The sequence below is a fragment of the Leucoraja erinacea genome, chromosome 40 (genome assembly GCF_028641065.1).
Source record: "Leucoraja erinacea ecotype New England chromosome 40, Leri_hhj_1, whole genome shotgun sequence".
NCBI classification, from domain to species: domain Eukaryota; kingdom Metazoa; phylum Chordata; class Chondrichthyes; order Rajiformes; family Rajidae; genus Leucoraja; species Leucoraja erinaceus.
This window is the reverse complement of record NC_073416.1, coordinates 4,893,617-4,921,412: the sequence shown is the minus strand read 5'-3', so window position 1 is coordinate 4,921,412 and position 27,796 is coordinate 4,893,617. Positions and strand designations below refer to the sequence as shown.

At 43.5% G+C, this 27,796-nt stretch overlaps 1 protein-coding gene across 3 annotated transcripts in view; it reads right to left on the bottom strand.

Moving 5' to 3' along the window:
• Nucleotides 1-27,796, bottom strand: part of LOC129714716 (5'-AMP-activated protein kinase subunit gamma-1-like) — a 47,829-nt gene that overhangs the window by 3,226 nt on the left and 16,807 nt on the right. For 2 of the 3 annotated variants that reach the window (XM_055664490.1, XM_055664491.1), the window contains exons 2-11: nt 26,831-26,879; nt 21,274-21,380; nt 13,044-13,125; nt 8,925-8,983; nt 7,717-7,762; nt 5,944-5,998; nt 4,841-4,967; nt 3,752-3,917; nt 1,365-1,402; nt 1,138-1,284 (exon numbers count right to left, since the gene is read on the bottom strand). In XM_055664490.1, the coding sequence (XP_055520465.1) occupies nt 1,138-1,284; nt 1,365-1,402; nt 3,752-3,917; nt 4,841-4,967; nt 5,944-5,998; nt 7,717-7,762; nt 8,925-8,983; nt 13,044-13,125; nt 21,274-21,380; nt 26,831-26,879 (876 nt within the window). The remainder of the gene's footprint in view (nt 1-1,137; nt 1,285-1,364; nt 1,403-3,751; nt 3,918-4,840; nt 4,968-5,943; nt 5,999-7,716; nt 7,763-8,924; nt 8,984-13,043; nt 13,126-21,273; nt 21,381-26,830; nt 26,880-27,796) is intronic. The other variant, XM_055664492.1, reaches the window with a different exon arrangement.

Sequence of the window (27,796 nt, the reverse complement as noted above, 5' to 3'; positions counted from 1 at the left end):
AGGGGTTATGGGGAGAAGGCAGGAGAACGGGGTTAAGAGGGAGAGATAGATCAGCCATGATTGAATAGCGGAGTAGACATTATGGGCCGAATGGCCTAATTCTGCTCCAATCACTTATGCTCGTCAATAAGAACACTCACTAGGTTTTCCCCTCCTGAGTGCCAGAAGTGCTCGAACGGATATTATTCTTTGAAGGAGAAAAGCAACAGGATTCTAACTGGGAGGGACAAAGATGACACTTTGAAAAACCGTGCATTCATTTTGTAAGTTCAGCTGATATGCTTCAGAAAGGAAGTGCTTCCTGGCTTCTTGCATTCCATTTTGACACGTACTTTTTTATAAAAAGCAACTTCACAACATTTAGAAATAAAACATTAATTAGTTATTCTGAAACCTTGCAATTTCAAGTTTTGCAGATGACTCTCTGCAATGCAGCAAGCTTTAACTGGAGTTCATAGAGTGCACTGCGAGATGTCACACCCCGCGGGATTTGCTGGAATGTGTCCGCTCCATTCATGTTGCCAACAATATCAACAATGTCTGTTGATTTATTAAACCCTGAGAAACTCAATGAATTTAACTCTAAGTGTTACGGAAAGGAAAGTAGAATAAATGGAAACAGAAATAATCCGAATGGAAAAGACTTAAGGATGCACGCTAGGATTTTATTCCTTGTCGCACAGGAGGATGAGGGGCAATCTTACAGAGTTCATGTGATAGGATCAGAATCAGGCCATTCGGCCCATCGTCTACTCTGCCATTCAATCGTGGCTGATCTATCTTTCCCTCTCAACCCCATTCTCCTGCCTTCGCCTAATAACCCGACACCCGTACTAATCAAGAATCTGTCAATCTCCGCCATAAAAACTAGAGGTGTAATAGAAGTGTACAAGATCATGACAGGCATAGATAGGGTGCATACACAGAGTCTTTTACCCAGAGTAGGGGAATCAAGAACCAGAGATCATAGGTTTAAGGTGCGAGGGGAAAAATTTAATAGGAACCCGAGGGGCAACCTTTTCCACACAGAGGGTGGTTGGTATGCGGAACGAGCTGCCGTAGGAGGTAGTTGAGGCAGGTACGAATACAACTCGCAACATGAAACAATAAGTGGTTTATTAATTGGTCGTTCTATACCTCTGCTTCCACAAGTCGGTTGATAATCGTCTCAAGAGTTTCATGTTTGTAGCACTTCAGCACTCCCTCGAAGTACTGGGAGCGATGCAGCAATGCTTTGGTCACCGTGATGTCCAGATTGTTGTAGGTCTTTTCTGCTGCCAGGTTCTAAAGCACAAGCGTTTGGTTAGAGAATTGGCAGGTAACAACAACAGGAGCGAGTAAACGTCTTGCTGCAAAGTACTTACAATGACATCAAACTTGGAGTAGATATCCCCCACGCGTCCTGCAGAGAAACAATTCAGGAGCAATTAACATAAAGTAAAGGGCCTGTCCCACCAGCATGCACATGCATGCGGAGAGCGCGACCAAACCGGAAGCGGGGGCCGCGCGGAGGTCGAGTGATCCCCGTACAGGGCCGGTCCCACAAGCATGCGACTTGCATGCGGCAAGCGCGACCAAACCGGAAGCGGGGCCCGCGCGGAGGTCGAGTGAGTGACGTGAAGTTCGAGCGAAGTCCGCGGGAAGTTCGCGCATGATCTACGGCGTCGAGACGCTGCGTATGCCCATCGAGGCGGTGCGTACGGCGTCGAGGTAGCTGCGGGCCGGCGGGCTGTTGCCACGCGGAATTTTTGAATACGATCAGTTTTACGGAGCCCCACGCGATGTCGGGACCAGCTCCGCACAACTCTATACGGCACCAGCGATCAAAGTGGGACTGGCCCCGCGAGTCCGCACGGCTCAAGAGACCATGTTAGGTTGCGCTTGCCGCATGGAGTCTCATGCTGGTGGGACAGGCCCTTAAGTACATTACAGGTTGAATAAACATTGGAACTGATAATTCAACTGTTTGGCTGGGTTTAAGCTTAGTTTAGAGATACAGCATGGAAACAGACCCTCCGGCCCATCAAATCCATGCCGAGCCGTTCACACTAGTTCTATGTTAGTCCACTTCTCATCTACTCCCTACACAATAGAGGTAAATTACAGAGGGCCAATAAACCTACAAAAACATGTGCGTCTTGGGATGTGGGAGGCAACCGGAGCACCGCGAGGAAACCCACGCGATCACAGGGAGAGCGTGCAAACTCCACACATCGACAGCACCCGATGTCAGGATCGAACCTGGGTCTCTGGTGCTGTGAGGCAGCGCCTCTATAAGCTGCGCCACCGTGCCACTCCCATCAAGTTGAAGCATTTGAATAATGAATCCATCTGTACTTTCCTACTCACAGGTACAACTGTAAACTGTTTCATCTCTGGTATAAGCTGCCTTTGTTCATTCAAGTGGTGCTTTCTCATTTGGACAAAGAAACATTGGTCCACAGGCTGGATTCAATAAAGTAGTGCAGAACAAGGCATCTGGGAGAATTGCAGTCAGTACATTCTTCCCGTGACAGCGTGGGTATTAGAAACATAGACATAGAAATTAGGTGCAGGAGTAGGCCATTCGGCCCTTCGAGCCTGCACCGCCATTCAATATGATCATGGCTGATCATCCAACTCAGTATCCCGTACCTGCCTTCTCTCCATACCCCCTGATCCCCTTAGCCACAAGGGCCACATCTAACTCCCTCTTAAATATAGCCAATGAACTGGCCTCAACTACCCTCTGTGGCAGAGAGTTCCAGAGATTCACCACTCTCTGTGTGAAAAAAGTTCTTCTTATCTCGGTTTTAAAGGATTTCCCCCTTATCCTCAAGCTGTGACCCCTTGTCCTGGACTTCCCCAACATCGGGAACAATCTTCCTGCATCTAGCCTGTCCAACCCCTTAAGAATTTTGTAAGTTTGTATAAGATCCCCTCTCAATCTTCTAAATTCTAGAGAGTATAAACCAAGTCTATCCAGTCTTTCTTCATAAGACAGTCCTGACATCCCAGGAATCAGTCTGGTGAACCGTCTCTGCACTCCCTCTATGGCAATAATGTCGTTTGGGTGCTCCCATCTCCTCCCACTCCAAAGAAGTACAGATTTGTAGGTTAATTGGCTTGGGATAATTGTAAATTGTCCCTAGTGTGTAGGATAGTGTTAGTGTGCGGGGTGATCACTGGTCGGCACGGACTCTGTGGGCCTGTTTCTGCTCGGTATCTCTAAAGTCTACACTGATGCCATTGCCTATTAACAGGGTTCCCTACCTTCATTGCCAGTTAGTTCATCCTTCCAAAATGTCAAATGCCTTGGAATATTGAGTTCCCATTTTTGGACACTCTGTAGCCATGTTTTGCAGTGGCAGTAAGATCATACCCATTAACAGCTGCTTACACCATTAACTCGTCCACTTGTGACAGATACACTGAGATAAGAATCTTTCAATTTTTCAGTACCCGATCCCTATTTGCCTTCACTAATCGTCAAACTCCCACTTTGGTTCCCTCCCTCCCTCCCTCCCTCCCAACTTTCCATCTTTGACTAGTCTCCTACATCGGCATCAACGTCACCACCCCCAGGATAAGTACAGTACTTGAAGAAAGTGCGTTAAAAGCACACTGAAACGGATAGCAGAAATGTTCAGACAATTGGAGAAGTTAAGGCGTTTGTCAGCGATGCCGTGTTCTGCACCACTTGCAATTCCAGGATGTGACTTTGACAGTGTGTTGAAACATTATGAACCTTCATTGCAGAACTTTCATTTACCAGATTCATCCACCACAGGCAACGCAGACACCCGTTTTTCCACAAAGATTCCCAACGCCACATAAATAGGAGTGTTTTTGTTCACCACTGCAATGTTGTGGTACGTTCCAATATTCAATTCTTCCAATGTTTTGGACATAAAATCAGGTTTGGGCATCTCTGAAATCTGTGTAAAAGGAAAAAAAATATCTTCAGAAATAGCAGCACATATAAAATCAAATGCAGGTAGTTCTGCCATGACACAATAGCTACATTCTTAAGAAACCTTGCGTTTTACAAAATTGCGTTATAACAAAACAGTGCCAATACGAAAAGGGTCTGGAGAGTCGCAGACTCTTAATAACCAGGTCATTCTTCCTGCAGGATTTTCAAAAACTAAAGGTCTTTTAAATAGCTAAAACATTATTTTTGTTACGGCAAGCTGAACACACTAAACGATGCACGTTACATTGTTTAATAAAGTATCTTTGCACAAGGGTCAGCAGAAGCAATTGCTTGTCAATTTCAGTGGCCTACAGCGGTGAAACTAGCAGCCTAAGAGATGATGGTGCCAAAGGAAACAGTTCACATTTCAAAGAGACCAAGGCTGAATGGATTGGGTTTTGAATCCCAATGTCGATGCTATTCACCCGGCGAGGTCCCTACATCGAAAGCTGGATCGCGTCAACGCAGTGGGAGACGAATAGGGAAGAAACAAGGACTTTAAGACTTTTGCCTTCCATCACAGTGAGGAGGTGCTTGGTAGACTCACTGTGGTGGATGTTAAACTGTGTTAAGTGTGTGTTTTGTTATTTTATTCTATGTTATAACTGCAAGGTCTGAATGACAATAAAGGATACTTTACTTTAAGCTCCAGAGAGTAGTCACAGTGTACTGTGCACTGTGAGTTTATAGGAATCGAATGAACCTTTATCTTTGACCTGAAACATTAACCCCGTTTCCCTTCCCACAGATGCAGCCTGAAATGCTGAGTATGTCCAGTGTTTTCTGCTTTTATTTTAATTTTATCTTTTAAAGATCTGCAGTTTATTTTTTTGATTCTCACTAACTTTTTAATCTTTCCTCATTTTGTGGTCCAGGAATACTTACGAAGAGCTTGAGAAACTTGAGAATGCGCTTGTGTGTGAGGATGTAGAGCGTGTTCCCTGTTAATGGATCAATGACCGGAAGACGATGAATTTTGTTCTTGATCAGCGATGAAACTGCATCGTATAAGCTGTGGCGATGGACAGAGGTAGTGAGGCCCAACTTGACAGTGAATGATACAAGCATCATTTAATCTTGGAATGGTCTTTACAGTGTCTAAAATACACTTGCACAAAAGACTCATAAGGTATTTCAACCGATGTTTAGCAACAGTCCCTCAAATATAATTGGAACAGACGAAAACAAGGGGGCTCTTAAGTAATCAGTTCTAACAAATTTCATATATTTCATATACCCAAACGCAACTGGGACCGAGGGCGAGGTAGAAACAAGAAACTGTAGATGTTGGTTTACAAAAAGAGACACAAAGTTCTGGAGTAACTCAGCAGGTCAGGCAGCATCTCAGGAGAACAAGGAACGGTGGTATTTCGGGTTGAGACCCTTCTTCAGTCTGAAGAAGAGCCCGACCTGAAACATCACCTATCCTCGTTCTCCAGGGATGCTCCCTGACTTGCTGAGTTACTCCAGCATTTTGTGTCATTTTTCATTGGGGAGGTGCTCACTTTAGACTGCAGGAAAGAATCTGGTCATCAAGTACGAGTTACTCTCAAGAGTTGTGGATCTGGACTCCCCCTCCCCCCTCCCCCTCCCCCTCCCCCCCCCCCCCCCCCCCCCCCCCCCCCCCCCCCCCCCCCCCCCCCCCCCCCCCCCCCCCCCCCCCCCCCCCCCCAACCACTCCCCCTCCCCATCTTGGGCTGTAGCAGTCAACTGCACTGCATTTCATCTGGGGACCGTGGTTCATGTCTGTGGGGACACGAGATACAAGTCTCCAGAGAAACAGGAGGGAAGAAAGTACCCAATGTGGCCCATATCCGGAAATGGCAAGCACATTTGTAAGTCTGCCATTTACTTCTTTTGCAAGAGGGCATAGAATATTTACAATTCAGTGCAATGCGAGATGGTTTCAAACGTACAATTGGGCAGATATAGCTCTGAGAAATCAAATTACACATATATGGCTGTAAACGATTGGAAAGGTTTGTTACCTGGCATTTGGAGAGATGCTCACCAATGGTTTGAACGAGTCTTGTAGATAAACCTCTGAGAGAAGAAAGAGAAAGAAAAATAATCAATGTGGCAATATTGTTCTGTTTGGTTTAGAAATGCAGCATAGGAACAGGCCTTACAGCTCACTGTGCCCACGCCGACCATCGATCACCTATTCACTCAAGTTTTATGTTATCCCATGTTAATTCAAATGAATGTTTCAGGTAATTGAAAGTGGGAGAACTACAGATACCATGAAATACAACCAGAAGATGTTGAAAATACTCTGAAGATCCCTTCACCTCAATAACTGGTCTTCAACCCCAAATCATAACTGTTACTTCCTAACAACCATCAGGCACTTGAACACTACAAACACCAATTAAACTACGAACTGTCTTGGTTGTATTTGAGAGTTTGGATTTTTCTTTTACAATAATATTGTTATTTTTTAATTTATTGAGCTTTTTTTCCTTTAAGATGTTTTCTATAAGAACTATTTGTAGATGCTGGAAGTAAAAATGTCATAGCTCCATTCGTTTTCCCAGGTATTATGCCTCTTTCCACAGATGCTGCCTGACCTGCTGAGTGTTTCCAGCATTTTCTGCTTTTATTAATGTTTCAGATATTTCTGACAGGAAGATTATCAAACTGAAATGTTCATTCCATTTTTCTCAAAAATAATTTAATTGTACAAGTGTATTGTGTTTTTAAAATCGAAGAACTAAAATTCTTAATTATCTAATATCACAAAACATTGTTTCTGCCAGGGCAGAGAGTACAAATTACAACTTCAATCTCAACATAGGACCAGGGCAGGAAGCTGTAATCTCACTAGTCTGCAAAGTGGTTTTAGCCACAGAAGATGCCATCTCCCCACTCCATCATAACGAAGAGAGTTCTCCTAATTCCATATTAGTGTGAAAGATACCACCTTCCCGATGCGCTGGGACACATCCTCAGTGATGTGACCTGGGGTCATCGGGTGTTTCGGGTCTCACAACATCAGACACCCTCGCCCAGGCGACCCAGCCGGGGTTGATCAAACAGTCTAAGCTCTCGTGCTCCTTCAAGCCTATTCATCATAAATGAATTCCACAGTTCAAGGAAATAGTAATCCTGTTACCAGGTTACTGTATAGTGCTGGAGTGGGAAAAGGAAGAGAATTCCAAAAATTCTTATAACGCATTTAAGTACATTAGAAATGTTCCATCATAGTTGTTTCAACACAAGCTTTCTTTCAGGATCCCTTTTTAAAAAAAAAATCTGATAATTAATAATAAGTACACCTTTAAGTTTTACAATATTTGTGCATATTAATAGCCGATTAAAAAGGTTTCAGGGTTTAATTTTTTTAAATATATCCTTGATTAACTACAAACCTATACAAAGGATCTGCAATTTATAAAGCAAAGGAATAATTTTTGACGGATGAGAAACAACAATTTTATTTGAACCTTACTAAAAAGATGTTTATGCATATTTTCTAAAGTCCATTTGGGAAAGTAACTTACCTATATTATTTCAAGGCCTGACAACAGAATGCAACAATTAAACATCATTCCGACCCCATTGTGAGCAGATCAAAGAATTCGACCTTCCCCCATGAAACATTCACTGCTCAGACCACATTTGGAATATTGTGAGCAGACTCGATGGTTCGAATGGCTTAATCCTGCTCCCATGTCTTAGGATCTTATGAACACATTTCAAAACACAACCCTTCCTACTCCAAATTCTCACAACCCTCACTGCTTCCGCTCGGACCTTACCTCTCCATGTTTCTATTTTGTGTTCCTCCAATTCGTAGATCTGAACCTGTACAGAAGGAAACAGATAAGAAGTTAGCCTTCTTATCATTCTGAGGATAAGAAGTGATCCTCAGAAATCAACTGGTTGCCTCTCCTTCCATCTGCCCCATTCATCTTCATGCAACCTTTATTGTGGACTGAGGGAACAGACAAAGACATTTCTGAATATGTTGCTCTTAAGTCAGATGACAAGCAGAGCAACCAGAATAAGCTCATAGCTTGACCCTATGACTAAATGGGCTTTGCTGAGAGGGAGAGGGAAGAAAGGAGGGAAATTGGTCAACTTTTTCACTCCAAATGTGCAAAGGTCCGAACTTGGTAGAAATAATTTAGACACAAAATGCTGGAGTAACTCAGTGAGACAGGCATTATCTCTGGAGAGAAGGAATGGGTGACATTATGGGTCAAGACCCTTCTTCAGACTTGTCTGGCACAGTAGTGGAGTTGAGGCTTGGGGCAGATCATCTATGGTTATATTGAATGGCGGGGCAGGCTTTGGGGGCTGCGTGGACTACTCCTGCTCCTATTTTCTTTTTTAAATGCTCTTTTGTTTTATTTTGTGATAACAGGATCAGTGTTTGTTGTTGTGCTCTCCATGAGGGAACAGAATTGACACCGAAAGTTAAAGAACGGCCACAAGGATGAAGTATTAGCACACATGATTTACATTTCTTCGGGGCAGTAGGAGGGAATTCAATGCAACTCGATGGAACCAAGTTGAGTACAACCAGGGTTTTATCTTATAGAAAAACAAGGAACTGCAGATGCTAGTTTTACACAAAAGGGCACAAAGTGCTGGAGTAACTCCGCGGGTCAGGCACCATCTCTGGAGAACACGGACAGGTGACGTTTCCCTGGTCGGGAACTTTCTTTGGACTGGAGTAGGGTCCTGACTGGGAAAGTCACCTATCCATGTTCTCCAGAGATGCTGCCTGACCCACTGAATTACTCCAGTACTTTGTGTCCAGGGTTTTATATTCTTGTATGTATACAATGTTGGCAATAAAAAAACAAATTGCAGCTGAGATAAAGGTGCTTTGTCACTCAAGCTCAGCGTCAACGTACCTAATGCAGAGACATACTTATAGTTATTAACATCAAAGTATTTAAAATGAACTGTAACTCCTGCATGCACACACACACACACATAAATCAATGCGCTTACGTACCAGTGGTGACTTGTAGTATTGGTGTAAAATATTAATGAAATCTGTGATTGTGAGCATGCCTGTAACAAAACAAAAGAACAGTCAAAATGAAAAGCAGACTAAAACTGTTGACGGCATATTATTAAAATTAGTAACCTTCATGTGCATGATTCCCTGCGGCAACTCGGAGAGTGCCACTAATGAAGGCAAATGGCCAAACACTAGTTTGTTTGCATCACATGTTTTAATTGAAGCAATCCATGATGCAGTTGACTCCGCCACTCTCAAGCCTGTCTTCAGTCCTGAATGAGGCATCTTTGTACAGCATGGGTACAATCACCTCTTACACTTTGTTAAGCACCGACAAGCAAGTTCAAGTTCAAGTGAGTTTATTGTCATGTGTCCCTGTATAGGACAATGAAATTCTTGCTTTGCTTAAGCACACAGAAAATAGTAGGCATTTACTACAAAACAGATAAATGTGTCCATATACCATGATATAAATATATACACACATGAATAAATAAACTGGTAAAGTGCAAATAACAGAAAGTGGTTATTAATAATCAGAGTTTTGTCCGAGCCAGGTTTAATAGCCTGATGGCTGTGGGGAAGTAGCTATTCCTGAACCTGGTTGTTGCAGTCTTCAGGCTCCTGTACCTTCTACCTGAAGGTAGCAGGGAGATGAGTGTGTGGCCAGGATGGTGTGGGTCTTTGATGATACTGCCAGCCTTTTTGAGGCAGCGACTGCGATAAATCCCCTCGATGGAAGGAAGGTCAGAGCTGATGATGGACTGGGCAGTGTTTACTACTTTTTGTAGTCTTTTCCTCTCCAGGGCACTCAAATTGCCAAACCAAGCCACGATGCAACCGGTCAGCATGCTCTCAACTGTGCACCTGTAGAAGTTAGAGAGAGTCTTCCTTGACAATCCGACTCTCCGTAATCTTCTCAGGAAGTAGAGGCGCTGATGAGCTTTTTTGAATAGTTTTTTTGCTGGATTCATGCCATACTTCAAAATTAGTGTTCTCGGATAATTGCGTTAGTGTTCTCGGAACAGGAAAGATCTTCAGAGATGTGCACGCCCAGGAATTTGAAGTTCTTGACCCTTTCAACCATCGACCCGTTGATATAAATGGGGCTGTGGGTCCCCCTCCTACTCCTTCCAAAGTCCACAATCAGTTCCTTGGTTTTGCTGGTGTTGAGGGCCAGGTTATTGCACTGGCACCATATGGACAGTTGCTCGATCTCTCTTCTGTACTCTGACTCATCCCCATCAGTGATACGTCCCACAACAGTGGTGTCGTCAGCGAACTTGATGATGGAGTTCGCACTGTGGTTGGCTACGCAGTCATGGGTATAGAGTGAGTACAGCAGGGGGCTGAGCACGCAGCCTTGAGGTGCTCCCATGCTGATTGTTATTGAGGCTGACACATTTCCACCAATACGAACAGACTGTGGTCTGTGAATGAGGAAGTCGAGGATCCAGTTGCAGAGGGGTGCGCACAGACCCAGTTCTGCGAGTTTGGTAACCAGCTTGGAGGGGATGATTGTGTTAAATGTCGAGCTGTAATCAATGAATAACAGCCTGACATATGAGTTTTTGTTGTCCAAGTGGTCCAGTGCGAAGTGGAGGGCCAGCGAGAACGCATCCACCGTTGATCTGTTGTGGCGGTAAGCGAACTGCAGTGGGTCCAGGTTTTTGTCGAGGTAGGAGTTGATTTGCTCCATGTTCAACCTCTCACAGCACTTCATCACCACCGGCGTTAGTGCCACTGGTCGATAGTCATTGAGGCACGTCACCTTACTCTTCTTGGGCACCGGTATAATTGATGCCCTTTTAAAGCAGGTGGGGACCTCAGACCTCAGAAGTGAGAGGTTGAAAATGTCCGTAAAAACTCCCGGCAGTTGATCCGCACAGGTTTTTAGAACACGACCGGGTATACCATCAGGTCCAGGTGCTTTTCAGGGGTTCACCCCTCTGAAGGATTTCCTGACATCGGCCTCTGTGACTGAGACTGAAATGCCATCACAGCGAATGGGGGATCGGGAAGGCACATCAGTATTCTCCCTGTCAAAGCGTGTGTAAAACGCATTGAGCTCGTCAGGGAGTGATGTTTTACCAACATTCGAGCTGCCTCTTGGTATCGCCTTGTAGGAGGTGATTACATTCAGGCCCCACCACAGCTGCCGAACATCAGTCTCATCCTCCAGTTTGGAGCAGAAGTTCCTTTTGGCCTTTTTGATGGCCTTACCAAGGTCGTATCTGGTCTTCATTTAGGCCAATGTATCATTGGAGGTGAATGCCCTGTGTCTGGACTTCAGGAGAGTGCGGATCTCAAAGTTTATCCAAGGTTGCTGATTGGGAAAAACTCGGAAAGGTTTTTGTAGGGATGCAGTCCTCCACATATTTCTTTATGAAGTCTGTAACGACTGTGGCGGATTCGTTCAAGTCCGTTGCCGAGTCCTTGAACTTTGCCCAGTCTACAGACTCCAAACAGTCCTGGAGTTGTTCTTTAGCCCCCCCCCCCCCCCCCCCCGGACCAGCTCTGTGCTGTCCTCACTTCTGGGGGTGCGCATCAATCTACCTCTTACTGAAAACACAGATCTTATTCTGTATTTTTGGGATCTTCACTGTGAAAAATTGAAAGGGAAAGTCCATCCACATTGCTACGTCATTAGCAAAGTCACTGGAATAATGTGCTGTTGTGGGAAAGCAACAGTCAGTGCAAAATTCTACCACGACAAAATGCTAAGCTTTTAATACTTATCATAAAAAGTTACAGTAGGTTGCTGTGGTGAGATTCAAACTTTAATGATTTAAAAGGCTTGCCTACATGGACGTTTTTAAAATCATCAGATCCACATTTCCATGTTCGCATTGTATGCTCAGGGAATAGTTCATTACAACCTAGCAGACACTGACAGTGGCTCCTTGTTCATCTTGCTTTCAAAATGGACCTAATGTGTACTAAACTTGTGAGAGTGCGCTTTAAAGGGTCGTTTTTACAGCCTGTTAGTTCTACGCCGGTCTGCCATTGGGCACATGCCTCTCGCTCCAGCAAAATGAGCTGCAATAGTTCAGGTGCGATGTTAACATCCAGCACCTCAATGAAATTCTTCCATTCATACCACGCACTGCAGCTGGGATGCGGAAGATCAGTCATCTCTGATCTAACTGGCACAGACAGGATAGAGAGTCCAGAACCTGTCTCCCAGGAGATGGGCAAAGCTCTAAAGTGAGTGGAGCAAAGTTTGAAAAGAGATGTGCAGGGTAAGTATTTGTTACACAGAGAGTGGCGAGTGCCTGGATGGCACTGCCAGGGATGGTGGTGGTGGTGGAGGCAGATACAATAGGGGTGTTTAAGAGGCATTAAGATGGCCACATGGATACAGTACAGTGCAGGTCGCCCACAACGTTCGCACTGAACAGAAGTTAAACTAATGCCTTCTGCCTGCAGGTGATCCACACCCTTCCATTCCCTGCATATGCATGTGGGTACGGATAAAAGCTTCTTAAACGCCACTATTGAATCTGCCTCCACCACCAGGCACTCGCCACTCTCTGTGTATGTACCACTTTAAACCCCACTGTTGTACTTCCTGAACTGCCTGGGAAGTGAAATGAAAGTTTAGCATTACTCTCTCTAGCTTCCATTCAATGACACTGAAGCCATTGTTGGTTTGCCATTGCCTTCTGACCGTTTAAATACGCTGGGTGTGTCTGGAGACTCCTGGCACTTGCCAGGAAAGAGTTACCTACCACCCCCACACCTCGATATCCAAACGGGGGCACGAACATCATCACCTGTGGCTGGCACCTTTCCTACTGACACTTTGTCATGCTTGCTGTTCCGAGGTAGTTATATCTGACCACTGAATAAAAATGTTACAGCTAACATTGGAGGTAAAACTAACTTGGACGGGAGCCATTCACCAAAGAGGGCTCCCCAGCAATACAGGCCCGGGCCAAAGAGCTGTGCGGACTATTGATCATCAACTTGCATCACATTTACCACATAACCTATTATTTTTAGCGTGCCTTTTCTTGTACCATTAATTATAGTTTTAAACATTACCACAGCAATCGTTCTTCAGAATTACTTTTCAAAAAGCTATGGTATAACATCAATGAGACTCACCCACAAAGCCCTGTGTTTTGCTGTCCCAGAGTGGTGCAGCACGGACTCCGTTTGACACCAGAGCAAAGAAAGCTTTCTTCACCTGAAGAAGATTAGAAGAGGCAAGGATCACACATGCGGATACCCACAAAGATTTTTTTTTTTTTTTAATTTTTTTATTAGAAGCAAGTACAATAATGTGGTACCTTGTAGATACCTAATATATATTGACACGTTACATTTTATGTGCAACTTATTAATTTTTTTTTAGCAGTAAAAGAAAGAAAAGAAAGAATAGTAGAAAAATAGAGAAGTGCGTGATACCGAACAGTGAGAAGAAGGAAAGAAAAGAGAGAAAATAGAGAGAGAAAAAGAGGAGATAGAAAACAGGAGACTGAAGGAGAATTAGCTATTTATTATTCTTGACCACCCTTCACCCGATCCTGAAACAGTTAATTTCTACGGTTATGTTGCACCATATGCTTGTAAAAAGTCGATAAATGGAGACCAAAATCATTAAGAATTAAAGATTAATCGTTGAAAATCCAATACTCTCCCCTGGGAAGACGAGACAATCTGGATAACTAAAAATGACAGGCGCATGGACAATTTTAAATTTGGCCATAAATAGTCAACGTTTTTTCGTCTTACTATCCTAAGATGGGGCAATGAGTAGTCAGATTAGGGTCCCGCTGGTAGACTGGTCGAGAATAATATGGCAGAAGGGATCTGAGGCAAGTTGACAAACTGGTCCCAGTAATAGTTGGTTGTTAGGAAGCAGAGGGCATTGACGGATGAGTGTTTTGCTGACTGGAAGCCTGTAACAAATGATGTACCACAGGGATCAGTGCTGGGTCCTTTGCTGCTCATCATAGTTGACTCGGATTAGTATGTAGGAGGTATGATTAATGCATTTGAAGACAGGACAAACATTGGAGTTGTAAACGGTGATGGTTATTTAAAGATACAGTGGGATAAAGATTAGTTGGGCAGAGCAGTGGCAGATGGAATTTAATTCCGACAAGTGTGAGTGAGGTAATGCATTTTAGGAGGTCAATTTCTGATAGGACATAGAGAATAAATATCATGGACCTTAGGAGCATTGGTGTACAGATAAACTTTGGGGTGCAAGTCTATCAGCCACAGAAGGCTGTAGAGGCCAAGTCAATTGATATTTTTTAAAGCAGAGATCGATAGGTTCTTGATTGGTACAAGTGTCAAGGGATATGGGAACAAGGCAGGAGAATGGGGTTGAGAGGGAAAGATAGATCAGCCATGATTGAATGTCAGAGGCCAAATAGCCTATTTCAGCTCCTATCACTTATGAACTTATAGCTCCCCAAAAGGTGGGTTGGGAGGTGAAGCAGACATGTCCTATGGCTGCCTTCATAAACAGAAGCATTGAGAGTAATAGTTGGAGCGTTCTGCTGTAGGTGTGATCGAACCAATGTTTACGACTTGATCTCTGGTTGCTATATGACAGGAAGGATGTGGTGGCAATAGAGGCCTGTTTTTGTGCTGCACAACTCTGTGACTAGATGAGTGGAAATTTAGTAGATGGTGTTTTGGGTTCAAGATGTAACAGTCAATTCTAGAAGTTGCTCAGGCAGAGCCAGTTGTAATGTACACGAGTGTAATTTGTACAAAGTTGCGTTGTACTATGTTTTTGCTGACGTTTGCCTCAAGCGTGCCTGCTGGGGGAAAAGGAAAAGCTGGAGTCATGCAGTTTGACAGGGTGTTCCAAAACTAGGTGTGTAGGAAAGAACTGCGGATGCTGGTTTAAATCAAAGGTAGACACAAAATGCTGGAGTAACTCAGGGGGACAGGCAGCATCTCTGGAGAACAGGAACGGGTGACATTTCGGGGCGAGACCCTTCTTCAGACCCTGAAGAACGGTCTCAACCTGAAACGTCACCCATTCATTTTTCTCCAGAGATGCTGTCTGAGTTACTCCAGCATTTTGTGTCTACCTCCAAAACTAGGTGTCAGGTTAACATAAAGCCAGCTCTGATCTGCATTCAACCCGAATGCCCAATTTGGATGGTTTAACGCAAGCATGGAATTCAAAGGCAGAGAAACCTTTTACTCATCGGACAGATTGTAAACTCAATCCAGGTGGAAAAAATTACAAGGTGCTTTCATTAGCCTCTCCCATGGAATGTCTGATGCGAATAAGATTAGCGCCATTGGAAGTGTCTTGCATGACAGATATGCCCACATTCTCTGTGGAGCCCACAAATGAAAGATGGAAACGTTATGAATCAGATGCTCTTAGACAAATCAGTTTGTGACCACCTAACCTAGATAATCATGACATTCATATTCCAGCAGTTAAATCAAAGTTAGTTAAATTAGTCAAATTAGTTAAATAACTAATAAATAAATAAAAGTATGCAGTTATTCTTCACTTGCTCAAGATGCAATGTGGGCTCCCACTGGTGTTTCAGGTCTCTGTTTGGATACCTTGGGTGAACAGAGTTGAGGTGAATTCAGCAGTGGTGACAATGCACCTTCCAATAGGGCCCAACATTCCCAACAAGCCATAGGATGTAGGGAATAGGAAGGAAAGCCATGCAGAGCACCCACCTCTTTGTTGAACGGTGACCTTTGCCTGAAGTACATTTCTTTAGGCTTGTTGGCTTTTTCCTTGGCTCAACTGCTCAATGAGAGGCTCAACTCCTCAAGAACAGGATGGTGCTCAAGTGCAAAGCCCCAGAGTCGACAGCAAGCGAACGTTCACTGTCTAGGCTCACAAAGGTGGCCTATTCCATTTGGTTGTCATTCGGGACTGGAAGCATCCATTGGTCAAGCCCAAGCAAACCTCAAGAACCTGGGCACTCGTCTGAGAAGCTCTAGATACTATTTAGTAAGGCAAGTAAACAGGATGGAGCTTCGAACCAAACGGTCTTTATTGATGCATTTCATACAAGATCCAACTTCCAGCACTGCTAATATTTCAGGTCAAAACTCACAGAGCACATATTTCTTTAAAAAAGTTATCTCCATGCTACAATGGGATTTAGACATACATACAGTGGCTTGCAAAAGTTTTCATACCCCTTGAACTTTTCCACATTTTGTCACGTTACAACCACAAACGTAAATGTATTTTATTGGGATTTTATGTGATAGACCAACACAAAGTGGTGCATAATTGTGAAGTGGAAGGAAAATGATACATGGTTTTCACATTTTTTTACAAATAAAAATCTGAAAAGTGTGGCGTGCAAAAGTATTCAGCCCCCCTGAGTCAATACTTTGTAGAACCACCTTTTGCTGCAATTACAGCTGCAAGTCTTTGGGGGTATGTCTCTACCAGCTTTGCACATCTAGAGACTGAAATTTTTGCCCATTCTTCTTTGCAAAATAGCTCAAGCTCAGTCAGATTGCATGGAGAGCGTCTGTGAACAGCAATTTTCAAGTCTTGCCAGAGATTCTCAATTGGATTTAGGTCTGGACTTTGACTGGGCCATTCTAACACATGAATATGCTTTGATCTAAACCATTCCATTGTAGCTCTGGCTGTATGTTTAGTGTCGTTGTCCTGCTGGAAGGTGAACCTCCGCCCCAGTCTCAAGTCTTTTGCAGACTCTAACAGGTTTTCTTCCAAGATTGCCCTGTATTTGGCTCCATCCATCTTCCCATCAACTCTGACCAGCTTCCCTGTCCCTGCTGAAGAAAAGCATCCCCACAGCATGATGCTGCCACCACCATGTTTCACAGTGGGGATGGTGTGTTCAGGGTGATGTGCAGTGTTAGTTTTCCGCCACACATAACGTTTTGCATTTAGACCAAAAACTTCAATTTTGGTCTCATCTGACCAGAGCACCTTCCTCCACACGTTTGCTGTGTCCCCCACATGGCTTGTGGCAAACTGCAAATGGGACTTCTTATGGCTTTTTTTTCAACAATGGCTTTCTTCTTGCCACTCTTCCATAAAGGCCCGATTTGTGGAGTGCACGACTAATAGTTGTCCTGTGGACAGATTCTCCCACCTGAGCTGTGGATCTCTGCAGCTCCTCCAGAGTTACCATGGGCCTCTTGGCTGCTTCTCTGATCAATGCTCTCCTTGCCCGGCCTGTCAGTTTAGGTGGACGGCCATGTCTTGGTAGGTTTGCAGTTGTGCCATACTCTTTCCATTTTCAGATGATGGATTGAACAGTGCTCCGTGAGATGTTCAAAGCTTGGGATATTTTTTTTATAACCTAACCCTGCTTTAAACTTCTCCACAACTTTATCCCTGACCTGTCTGGTGTGTTCCTTGGGCTTCATGATGCTGTTTGTTCACTAATGTTCTAACAAACCTCTGAGGCCTTCACAGAACAGCTGTATTTATACTGAGATTAGATTACACACAAGTGGACTCTATTTACTAATTAGGTGACTTCTGAAGGCAATTGGTTGCACTGGATTTTATTTAGGGGTATCAGAGTAAAGGGGGCTGAAAACCTTTGCACGCCACGCTTTTCAGTTTTTTATTTGTAAAAAAATTTGAAACCCGTGTATCATTTTCCTTCCACTTCACAATTATGCACCACTTTGTGTTGGTCTATCACATAAAATCCCAATAAAATACATTTACGTTTGTGGTTGTAACATGACAAAATGTGGAAAAGTTCAAGGGGTACGAATACTTTTGCAAGCCACTGTAAGTAGACATACAATGAACTAAGGGGAAATATATCTGAATAATTATTCCAAATCATTAATATGACCATGAAGGGAATAGCTCATCCATTTGGATGAGATCCAATTACTTCCTGCACATTCCTTCAGAAGCCCAAATTAATATTCAACCAAAGTTGACCGAGACATTTTACAGAAACACTATCTACTCTCAAGAATAGAAATGAAGATCAAGAGGGTGATCAACTGATTTTCTCTGATGAATACTAACATTGAGCAGTTGAGCCAAGGAAAGGCCAACAAGCCAATTGTTGTCAAACGTTTTTAATTCTCAAACTCCTTTTGTACTTACTCTGTGTAATCCCAACTCAAGATCAGTATCAAACTTTAAAGGATTTTACATTTTATGGGGTGAAAAATTAGTATACGAAAGTAAGGTAACATGGAAATTGCTTCCTATAACCTGTTCAGTGCCACCCCCTGAGAAAACTCAGGTCATGGCTAATAGTGGGGGAAAAACTTGGCAGTGAGCAGGTTAAAGATCATGTTAAAACACTCCCACAATGTTTCTTGACTGCGATTTTATGTTCTTCAGATCTTCCTAAACCAGTTGAGCAGACAGTCAATTTACTCACTCCCCACGTTACGTTTGCCTACCAAGAGAATGGTGCCACCCAGGACAAATGGTCCTTCAAATTATTTCCCAGTTTATAGAGGGAGCAGAGGAGATTTCCCAGGATGCTGCCCAGATTAGAGGGTATTAGCTATGAGGACAGGTTGGATACATTTGGTTTGGTTTTTGTCTGGAGCTTCAGAAGCTGAGGGAGTCAGAACCTTTCCCCCCAGGGTGGAAATGTCAATGATTAGAGGGCATAGCTTTAAGATGAGAGGGGCAAAGTTTAAAGGAGATATGCAGGGTAAGTTTTTTTTTATTACAAAGAGCATGGTGCCTGGAATGCGCTGCCAGGGGTAGTGGGGGAGGCAGATACGATAGTGACATTTAAGAGGCTTTTGGATATGCAGGGAAAGGAGGGATGTGGATCACGTGCAGGCTTTAACTTGGCAACATGTCCAGTCGGGATATCGTGGGCCGAAGGCTCAGTTCCTGTGGTGCCCTGTTCTATGTATACCTGTGGGGTGGCTAGTAACACCTCTAATATACTGGGTAGCTTTGAAGGATATTTGGGGGGAGCTTTCAAGGTTTTATATATCAGGTAACAAGAGTCCAGTCTTCTATCCCAGTTTGGCTCAGTGGACAGTGCTCTCAGCTTTCAGTCTGCAGGTTCAGTTCCAGAACTTGAATGCACAACCTGGGCACAGAACATCCAATCTACAACCCGAAGGTCACATGCAGTTCCTAAACTCTCAGGACAACTGGCCAAGTTTGATTGGTATCAGCAGCTTGAAGCGTATAAAGTAAATCTTCGGAATAGTATATGTGGCCCAGGAACATGACGCTGTGCACTTGTGCTGCTCGAAAGGTTTAGTCAGCATAAATGTAGGCCGACACTCCAGTGAAGTGTGGAGAGAGAGAGTGCTGTACCGTTGCGATGTTGTGCGATGGATAATAATGTTAAGAACCAGGCCTGTCTGTTTGGGATCATGTAGGCGCTGGGTATCGTTTGATACTATTTAAAAAGAAGGGAGCTTTCTTGTTACCGTGCTAAAAGTTCTGTTCTTAAACGACCGTTAGCAGAAACTCTGTATTGCTGGCCAAGTGAACACTTTTACACAAAGCAACCTAGAAAATGGGTTTCATCTATTTTTCGATGGTGATAACATCATTGCCTTCATCGGCAACACCCGTTTGGACACCGCAAAAAAAGCCGAATAAAACGTTCCAAAAAGCTGTTTGAAACAGCGCCGGGGTGGCTTGCGACAAGAAATGTGTCAAAACAGGATCCGTGCCATTGCCAACAACGTCACACTCGATTTAGCGCAGCTGCAGACACTTTGCGAAGCAGCAATCAGAGAAGGCATCGGCTTTGCAAGGCACACTTCCCACAGCACCAACAGGACTCGGAGGCTGCAGGGGGGAGATAAACGGCTGCCACGTTCAAAGGGCTGTGCAAATCTTGGTCAGCAGTGTATGCACCAGGCCAAGGGTCCTGTAGGACATCAGAAGAGGAAAAATGGCTACAATTGCTTCCTGCAGATGTGGGAATCCCCGCTCAACAGGGCCATAAAATAATAAATGTCAGATCTCCCCAAACATAAAGTCAGTGATTTGCCGACAACTGAACTTAGCAGAGCAACCTTTCAGCAACTGGATCATTCCTCAAAGTCTTCTAATCAGAGCAGATGAACTTGCAAAAGCAGCTTGTGAGGAATGAAGTGCCATCTGGGTGACGATGTCCTATGTTGGTAGCAACTGATGGGAGTACGGGGCGATTCCTTGGGTTTGCTTTAGGGATTAGGATTTTACAGGCTGATTATATGAAGTGCCCGAGTGGCCAGTTATTGCCACAATGACCCTCTGATGACGGGGCACTGTCAGCAACATCACTAATGAGGCCCTCGCGGAGTGAGAATCTCAGCAGCTAAATGCTGGATAAAACAGTTGCAACAAACGCTGTGCACTTTGAGCAGCTGGCAGTCAGCTCTGAACTTACTTGGCCAGGTCTCATGACGACAGCATTGTCCTTCTCTAGGTGGTAAAGGGCCTGTCCCACTTACATGACCTTTACAGGCGACTGCCGGCACCCGCGATATGTTGAAAATGTTGGCGACCTGTTGAAAATTCAGCGGCGACCTGTTGAAAATATTCAGCGGCGACCAGAAAGATATTCAGCGGCAACCAGAAAGACGCTATAACTCTTTGGAGACCTCTCACGGCCACACAGGCGACATGTCGCAGGTGACCTCACGACCATACAGACGATCGCCTACAGTCGCAAGAGGTCTCCAAAGAGTGGTAGCATCGTTCTGGTCGCTGCTGAATTTTCAACATTGTTGAAAATTTTGGCGACCTATGACGGGTGCCGGCAGTCGCCTGTAAAGTTCGCGTAAGTGAGACAGGCCCTTTAACGGTAACAATTGAGCACAATGTGTACCGCTGTCCACTGTCACCGATCCACAAAGGTTGCAAGTTACTCCTTTGGGCTCCGACATATGCCAGTAAAGGAGCAACTGATTGTGCAAACAGTCACGTCATTATGGACACACCAGACAGCAGTAAAACAGCATATAATGCTGCCGCACTCCCAACTTCCATCAACGTGTACACTTTGTGCAGTAATGGTTCTAATGCATCTAACTTCTCAGCTCAAATTTTTTTCTGCTTCAAAACAAGTAAAGTAAAAATGGGAAAGAAATTACAGAAACCTTAAAAAAAAAGACACAGAGTGCTGGAGTAACTCAGCGGGTCAGGCAGCATCTGTGGAGAACATGGATAGGTGACGTTTTGGGTCAGGACACTTCATGGATAGGTGACGTTTTGGGTCAGGACACTTCTTCAGACTGCTCTCCATAGATGCTGCCTGACTGGCTGAGTTACTCCAGCACTGTATCTTTTTTTTGATAAACCAGCATCTGCAGTTCCTTATGTCTCCTCTATATATTTTAAGCGTATAGGCACCAGCAACGGTTGGACAAGTAAAGTGCTAACTCCACCTCCTTACATTACCTGCAGAGAAGTGTCAAATACCACAAGTTTGGAGCTGGTGGGAACAAGATCATAGCATCTGTGTGACTTCATAAAGCGGGTGTAGACTTCATAGTTGGAGTCATTCGCTGCAATTCAACAAAAAAAGTTAACAGGTCCAGATTCTTAAGGATACAACATTTCTTTCAAGTGTGTTTCTTTCAGGACTGCCTAGAACAATAACCATTGGCACAGTGCAAACTACCAGAGACAGCCTTACTTTTATGCTTTAAATTTATTCCTCTTGCAACATTTTAGATTATCTGCCATAGCTAATTGATTCCCTGGTCAAAGGTTACACAGATTATGTGTTTCCAGGTTTACGCTAAAGACACGCATTGTACTCCAGATCTCCATTGGAAAGTGTACAGGTATGAACGGTAAACATAATATAATTGGGTTGGGCTGTAATTTAACCCTTGGTCTCTTCAGAACAGTGGGATCAAAATGAAAGAAAGTGCTTATGAAGGTAACTAATTGCACCATAGTTATTGTGGAAATGTTTAAACTCTGGAGTGAGTCAGAAAGGGTTTATAAAACCAAACTGGAATCACTGCAATTCAGGGCGATGAAACACTACGCTGGACCCTGATATCATTAGAAAATGTGTTTCAAGGCAGTGAAGTCAATCATTGTTAACACAGAAACAATTTGAATGGATTAATTTAAATCTTTCATTTTCTTATGATTGCTTGAATGATATCCTCGTTCAGTGTGCATGACATTAAATGATCAGAACATTCAAATAATGTGCACAACCTGATATATTAACAAAACAAGATCCGATGGAAATTGTGGATCACCAACATTAGCTTAAGGGCTGGCTAAAACCAAGTATTAAAAAAATTAGCAATAGAATAAGACAAGGGTGTAAGAGGCAAGTGTTGACCACCCGAGTGATTTCTTCCCCCATCCCCAACCCCAGATTTATAATGGGCGACAGCTACAATAAATGTTGAGATATCTCCATTCTTAAAATGACGACTCTTGCTTAGTGCAAAGGTATTCCATTTTAACTAAACAGGACACCGATTGGAATGTAGCAGTTACATCTTACTTGTTACAAGTTCAACATGTCTTCCTTTCAATAATTTCCAATTCCAAATGTTATAAAGATTAAGACACTGAAGGTTGTGATCAATCGACCTCATCATACAGCAGCAGCTCACTAAGGACTGACCTGCCTCGAGAATGACTCCAGAGATTTTATCTTCATTACCTCAAGTGAAGCATATCCAGGTATTTTCACTTTGCCAGTGCCTTTCCTGGCATTAGTCTGAAATGTGTCTTTTACCAATTTGTACCAATCCTGCAGCCATCATTTAAATTAAAATATTGTGCTCAATTAACTTGATACAGGTCTCCAGTCTGGAAAACATCCCTCCAGCGCCATCTTTTCTCCTAGCTTTAAGCCAATTTTGCATCCAATTGGCTAGCTTGCCCTAATCCTTTGCGATGTTACCTTCCAGACCAGCCTACCATGCAATACCTTGTCAAAAGCCTTGCTAATGTCCATGCAGACAACGCCTGCCACACTGCGCTCATTCATCTTTGTGGTCATCTCTTCAAAAAAAAAACCATCAAATCGGTGAGAGCCGATTTCCCCTATACAAAGTCATGATGACTATCCCCAATTAGTCATTTTCCTTTCCAAATGCAGTGAAATCCTATCTCACAGAATCCATCACCTTTTCAAGATATCCCTATCCCTTCCCAGAGCTCTTTAGCATCCATAACCAAATCGGAGCACATAATCTAGACAGATTCTTGGTGTTGGACAAAGTGACCACCATGATGGATACGGCACTAAGTTCAGATCCAACTGGCTGCATGCAGATTCAGAAATAAAATCCATGATATTAAAAAGAACAATGGAGAGTTTCCCCCAGATCAACATTTTGCCCTCATTCAAAGCATAAACAAAAAGCATCGGTTAACTGGACATTATTTCATTTGCGGCTTGCGGGGATTGCTCTGCACAAAATCCATTGCTGCATTTGCGCACTTTCAGTGACTGCATTTTCAAAGCGAGTAGTTGATTGCAAAGCATTTCAGGCATCCTGTGACTACGAAAAGGTGAAAGGCAAGTCCCTTCTCGGTCTTCACAGGGCTATTTTTGGTGCAATGCGCTGCACCAGTACAACAGAAACAGGCAAGATCAAAAGCAAGGGTAAATTTGAGTGCCTTAGATTGCTAGGCTTTCGGAAAATTCATGTGGTTGGGGAAAAGCTCTTCAGATGAGACGGGTCTCATCCAAAGCAGACTGGTTGGTACCAGTTGCTCTACCAAGAGGATAATGATGACAGTGAGCACGAATTTTAACTAAGAGCACAGAAAATAAAATGAAACTAACTGAAGAAAGATTCACTTTATAATATAAAATGGAATAAAAGGAATGGAGTTGAAAACAGACACAACCTCCTCGGCTGTGTGATAACGGCTGTCAGATGCATTCACAAAAAAGGTTTTGAACTCATTGGCTATTTGAGAATCATGATGCAAACTTAAAAAAAAAAGTGAATTGTGAATACTGGACAAGAAATGGAGGACCTCATGTGAGAACAACCTTTGTTATTAAAACCAAGAGTGTGAGGGGATCAAGGATAAATCTTGACATTGCCTGTTGACCAATAAACTAAACTTCCTATACAATTTTGGCAACAGAAATGCCATTTTTATGAGAGATTTTAACAGGCCTCACATAAACTGTCAACGTATAGAAATCTGAAATTTGAACCATGGAATGTAATTTATGATGTCGTCCCTGCATATGAAGAAGCACCTTCACCTCCAGCCAACCGTGGTAAGCTTAATAGGCTGTGTACTCATTTATTACCCTCCTGAGGAGGCATAGTTACTGTATCGAGTGCTTTTTGTGTATTTAATAAAGATAGTCATCTGTTAAAATGGAACCCGTTTTTTACCCCTAGATGGCTTCTACTTCACTGCCTCATTTCGATACAATGCGTGATTATATTGATGTCATTTGTTTGATTGTCTGAAACATTTTTTTTTAAAAAGGGTGACAAAGCAACAGGAACAAGCCATAAATGAAATTCATGAAAGGCACAACAAGGGTTCTACTGGATTAGAAATCACCACAATAATGCTTTCACGAAAGGTGATAGAATAAGCCGAGATAATAAGAGATCTGATAGGCATATTGACAATGACCAAGTTAGGAAAACTGATATGGGAACAAACCAGAGAACATTAATCCCCTGTCCCACTTAGGAAACCTGAACGGAAACCTCTGGAGACTTTGCACCCCACCCAAGGTTTCCGTGCGGTTCCCGGAGGTTTTTGTCAGTCTCCCTACCTGCTTCCACTACCTGCAACCTCCGGTAGCCACCTGCAACCTCCGGGAACTGCACGGAAACCTTGGGTGGGGCGCAAAGTCTCCAGAGGTTTCCGTTCAGGTTTCCTAAGTGGGACAGGGGCATTACTTTCTAAATTTAATCCAGTAAATGGCTGCATTTATGCTGTCAGAAGGAGCAGATTCAGTTTGCCCTACATTTTCTTTTCTAAATTCAGGCAACTGAACCATCCTGCCAAGAACTAGAGAGCAGTAGTGAGCTACCATCTACCACATTGAGACCCTCTGACTATCTTTGATCGGGCTTTACTGGACTTTATCTTGCACTAAACATCATTCACTTTATTACCTTTATCATGTATCTGTACACTGTGGACGGCTCGATTGTAATCATGTATTGTCTTTCCGCTGACTGGTTAGCATGCGACAAAAGGCTTTTCACTGTACCTCGGTACACGTGACAATAAACTAAACTAACTAAATACAAGTAACATCCCAAATGGACACTGAAATGTGCAGTGGAGTCCAAATGAATAAATAGAAAGGTACATAATCCCAGAGCACAGATAACCTACTGTAGCTCACAAACTCAAGACAGTTCAATTATATGTGCCTTTATTTCTCGTTTGCTGCCCTTTCCTGTTGGGATATTGTGGTTATAGAGGCTTAGAAGGCAGAGTTTTGGGTTTTGCTGGTGGATCAAAGTGAACCCAGAACATCGAGGTGTTTGTTTGGGCAGGGAACATGAATGTAACATTTATATGCAGCCTAAGACTTCATGGCTTACAAGGGAGAGAAACATTGCTACCCAATAAAGTATATCGTGGCTTCCTGAAATTAGACAATAGATGCAGGAGTAGGCCATTTAGCCCTTCGAGCCAGCACCAAGTTCTTTGAGTTTAAGAAGGAACTGCAGATGCTGGAAAATCGAAGGTACACAAAAAAGCTGGAGAAACTCAGCAGGTGCAGCAGCATCTATGGAGCGAAGGAAATAGGCAACGTTTCGGGCCGAAACCAAGGGTCCGAAACGTTGCCCATTTCCTTCGCCTATTTCCGAAATGTTGCCTATTTCCTTCGCTCCATAGATGCTGCTGCACCCGCTGAGTTTCTCCAGCTTTTTTGTGTACCAAATTCTTTGATATTGCTCAACATGAAAAACTGCTACAGAGATGGGTGTCCTTAATTAGGAGCATGGCATTAGGCTGGGAACTGAATTGGACATTACAAGTCAGGGATTTGTGTTTGGACTTCTGATCTGCAAAGATCACCTGCAAAGAAACACAGGACTTACCCAATGGAAGTCAGGGGGAAAAAGAAAATTGAATCTGATGAAGTGGCCACAGGGGGGGGAAATGGAGACAACATGTACACTTGCACTGACAATGAATTTCATTAGCCATAGATTTGTGAGGTCTTACACAATGGGTTAAAAAAAAAGAAAATTGCAAGATAAATCTGATAAAATAGAACCTGGACCAAGAGGGAAATCAGATAACGATCTCTCAAGATTCAGTAACTGCAAGACAACAATCTACAAGAGCAAACACATACCATGGTACGTTGAGCAACTGCGAGTCTTTGGTCACAGTGTTTGACTCAAGCCCCACCCTAAACAGCGCCAAAGCCCAGAATTAGGAAACGGAGAAGAGGCATCGGACTACTGAATTATGAGGAGAGCCCGGTAAAAAACGTGAACGCCTTAGCCTTCAAAGTAGGTAAATGGCAGGTAACCTTTTATCCCGACCACCCTCTCACGTTAAAACACAATTCCAACGCAGGTGGACCCGGTATAACTCAGCAAAGGTGAGTGCGATGTCAGGAGGCATTGCTTCACAAAGAGATTAATACCTGGAGTGGGCTCTGGGAGCTGCAAAAACTCTGGAGTCATTCAAGTGGCAGTTAGCTATCTGGGAAACATGAGCTCAATAGTCTTCCTTATCCATCAGGATTTTTGTGGTCTTGGCGAAAAACTGTAGAGGTCCCAGCACTAATACCCAGGGCACTCTGCTCAGTACCCCTCCCTAACTTCCTTGTCTTGAATGTAGTGATTCCCCTCTCCATTTCATATCCATGAGACACTCTGTTTTAGAACTATTATAAACGAACATTTGGCCACATTTATACTTTTTTTTCTTAAGTAAGCCAGTTTGACATTCAGTACATAAAACACCATGTTTCCAACATGAAACAATTGAATAAAATGGCTTAAAATGAAAAATATACCATCTCCAATCGAACTCAATTTCTCCATGTCTTCCAGTACAGCAATAGCCTGTGGGAAAGACAAACAGAGAAACAATTAAAATAAAATCAGCCAGTTATTTTAACGAGGACAATGAATTTCGTTCAGACCGAAAGGTCTGAATGACAATAAAGGATCTATCTATCTATCTATCTATCTATCTATCTATTTATCTAGAGATTCAGCACAGAAACAGGCCCAGCACAGAAACAGGCCCTTCAGCCCACCAAGTCTGTGCCTTTTATTCTCCCTGCATTCCCATTAACCCCCCCCCCCCCCCCCCCCCATTTTACTCAGTCCATACTAGGGGCACTATTCAGCAGCCAATTAATCTACCAACCTGCACATCTTTGGGATGTGAGAGGAAACCGAAGTACCCATGTGGTCACAGGGAGAGTGTGCAACACTGCACACAGGCAGCAGCAGAGGACAGGATTGAAACCAGGTCTCTGGCACCGTGAGGCAGCAGCTCTACCTGCTGCATGCTGTGCTGCCATTTCAACTGCAAGTTAGGAGAATGCCTTTCAGGGATAACTATACAGTAAGAAAGGTTAATAGGAATACTTATGTCAGCATAAGCAACCATATGCCAACAACAAACAGACACACAACTCTCCCAACCATTTAATATAGCATGAAGGCGATTTGAAAAGGTACAAGTCCAGAATGCAGATCTCTCAGGTTGACATATAGGCAATAATTTTTAGAGTGCTAGTATTATGCTCAAGAGTTGTTTTTAACATTGAGGTATTGTACGGAGACATCTTTGCACAAGTCTGACCAATTGGGTGACAATATTTTTACTTACCAACGGACTCCAGCCTTAAATGAATTCACTACACGTCCAGGATAGAGCAAGTAACAGTGAAGAAAGGTAACAAGAAGTGGTGTTTTGTGCTCGACATCTGCAAACTGCTGCAGCTAAGGGATATGGATGTGAATCACAT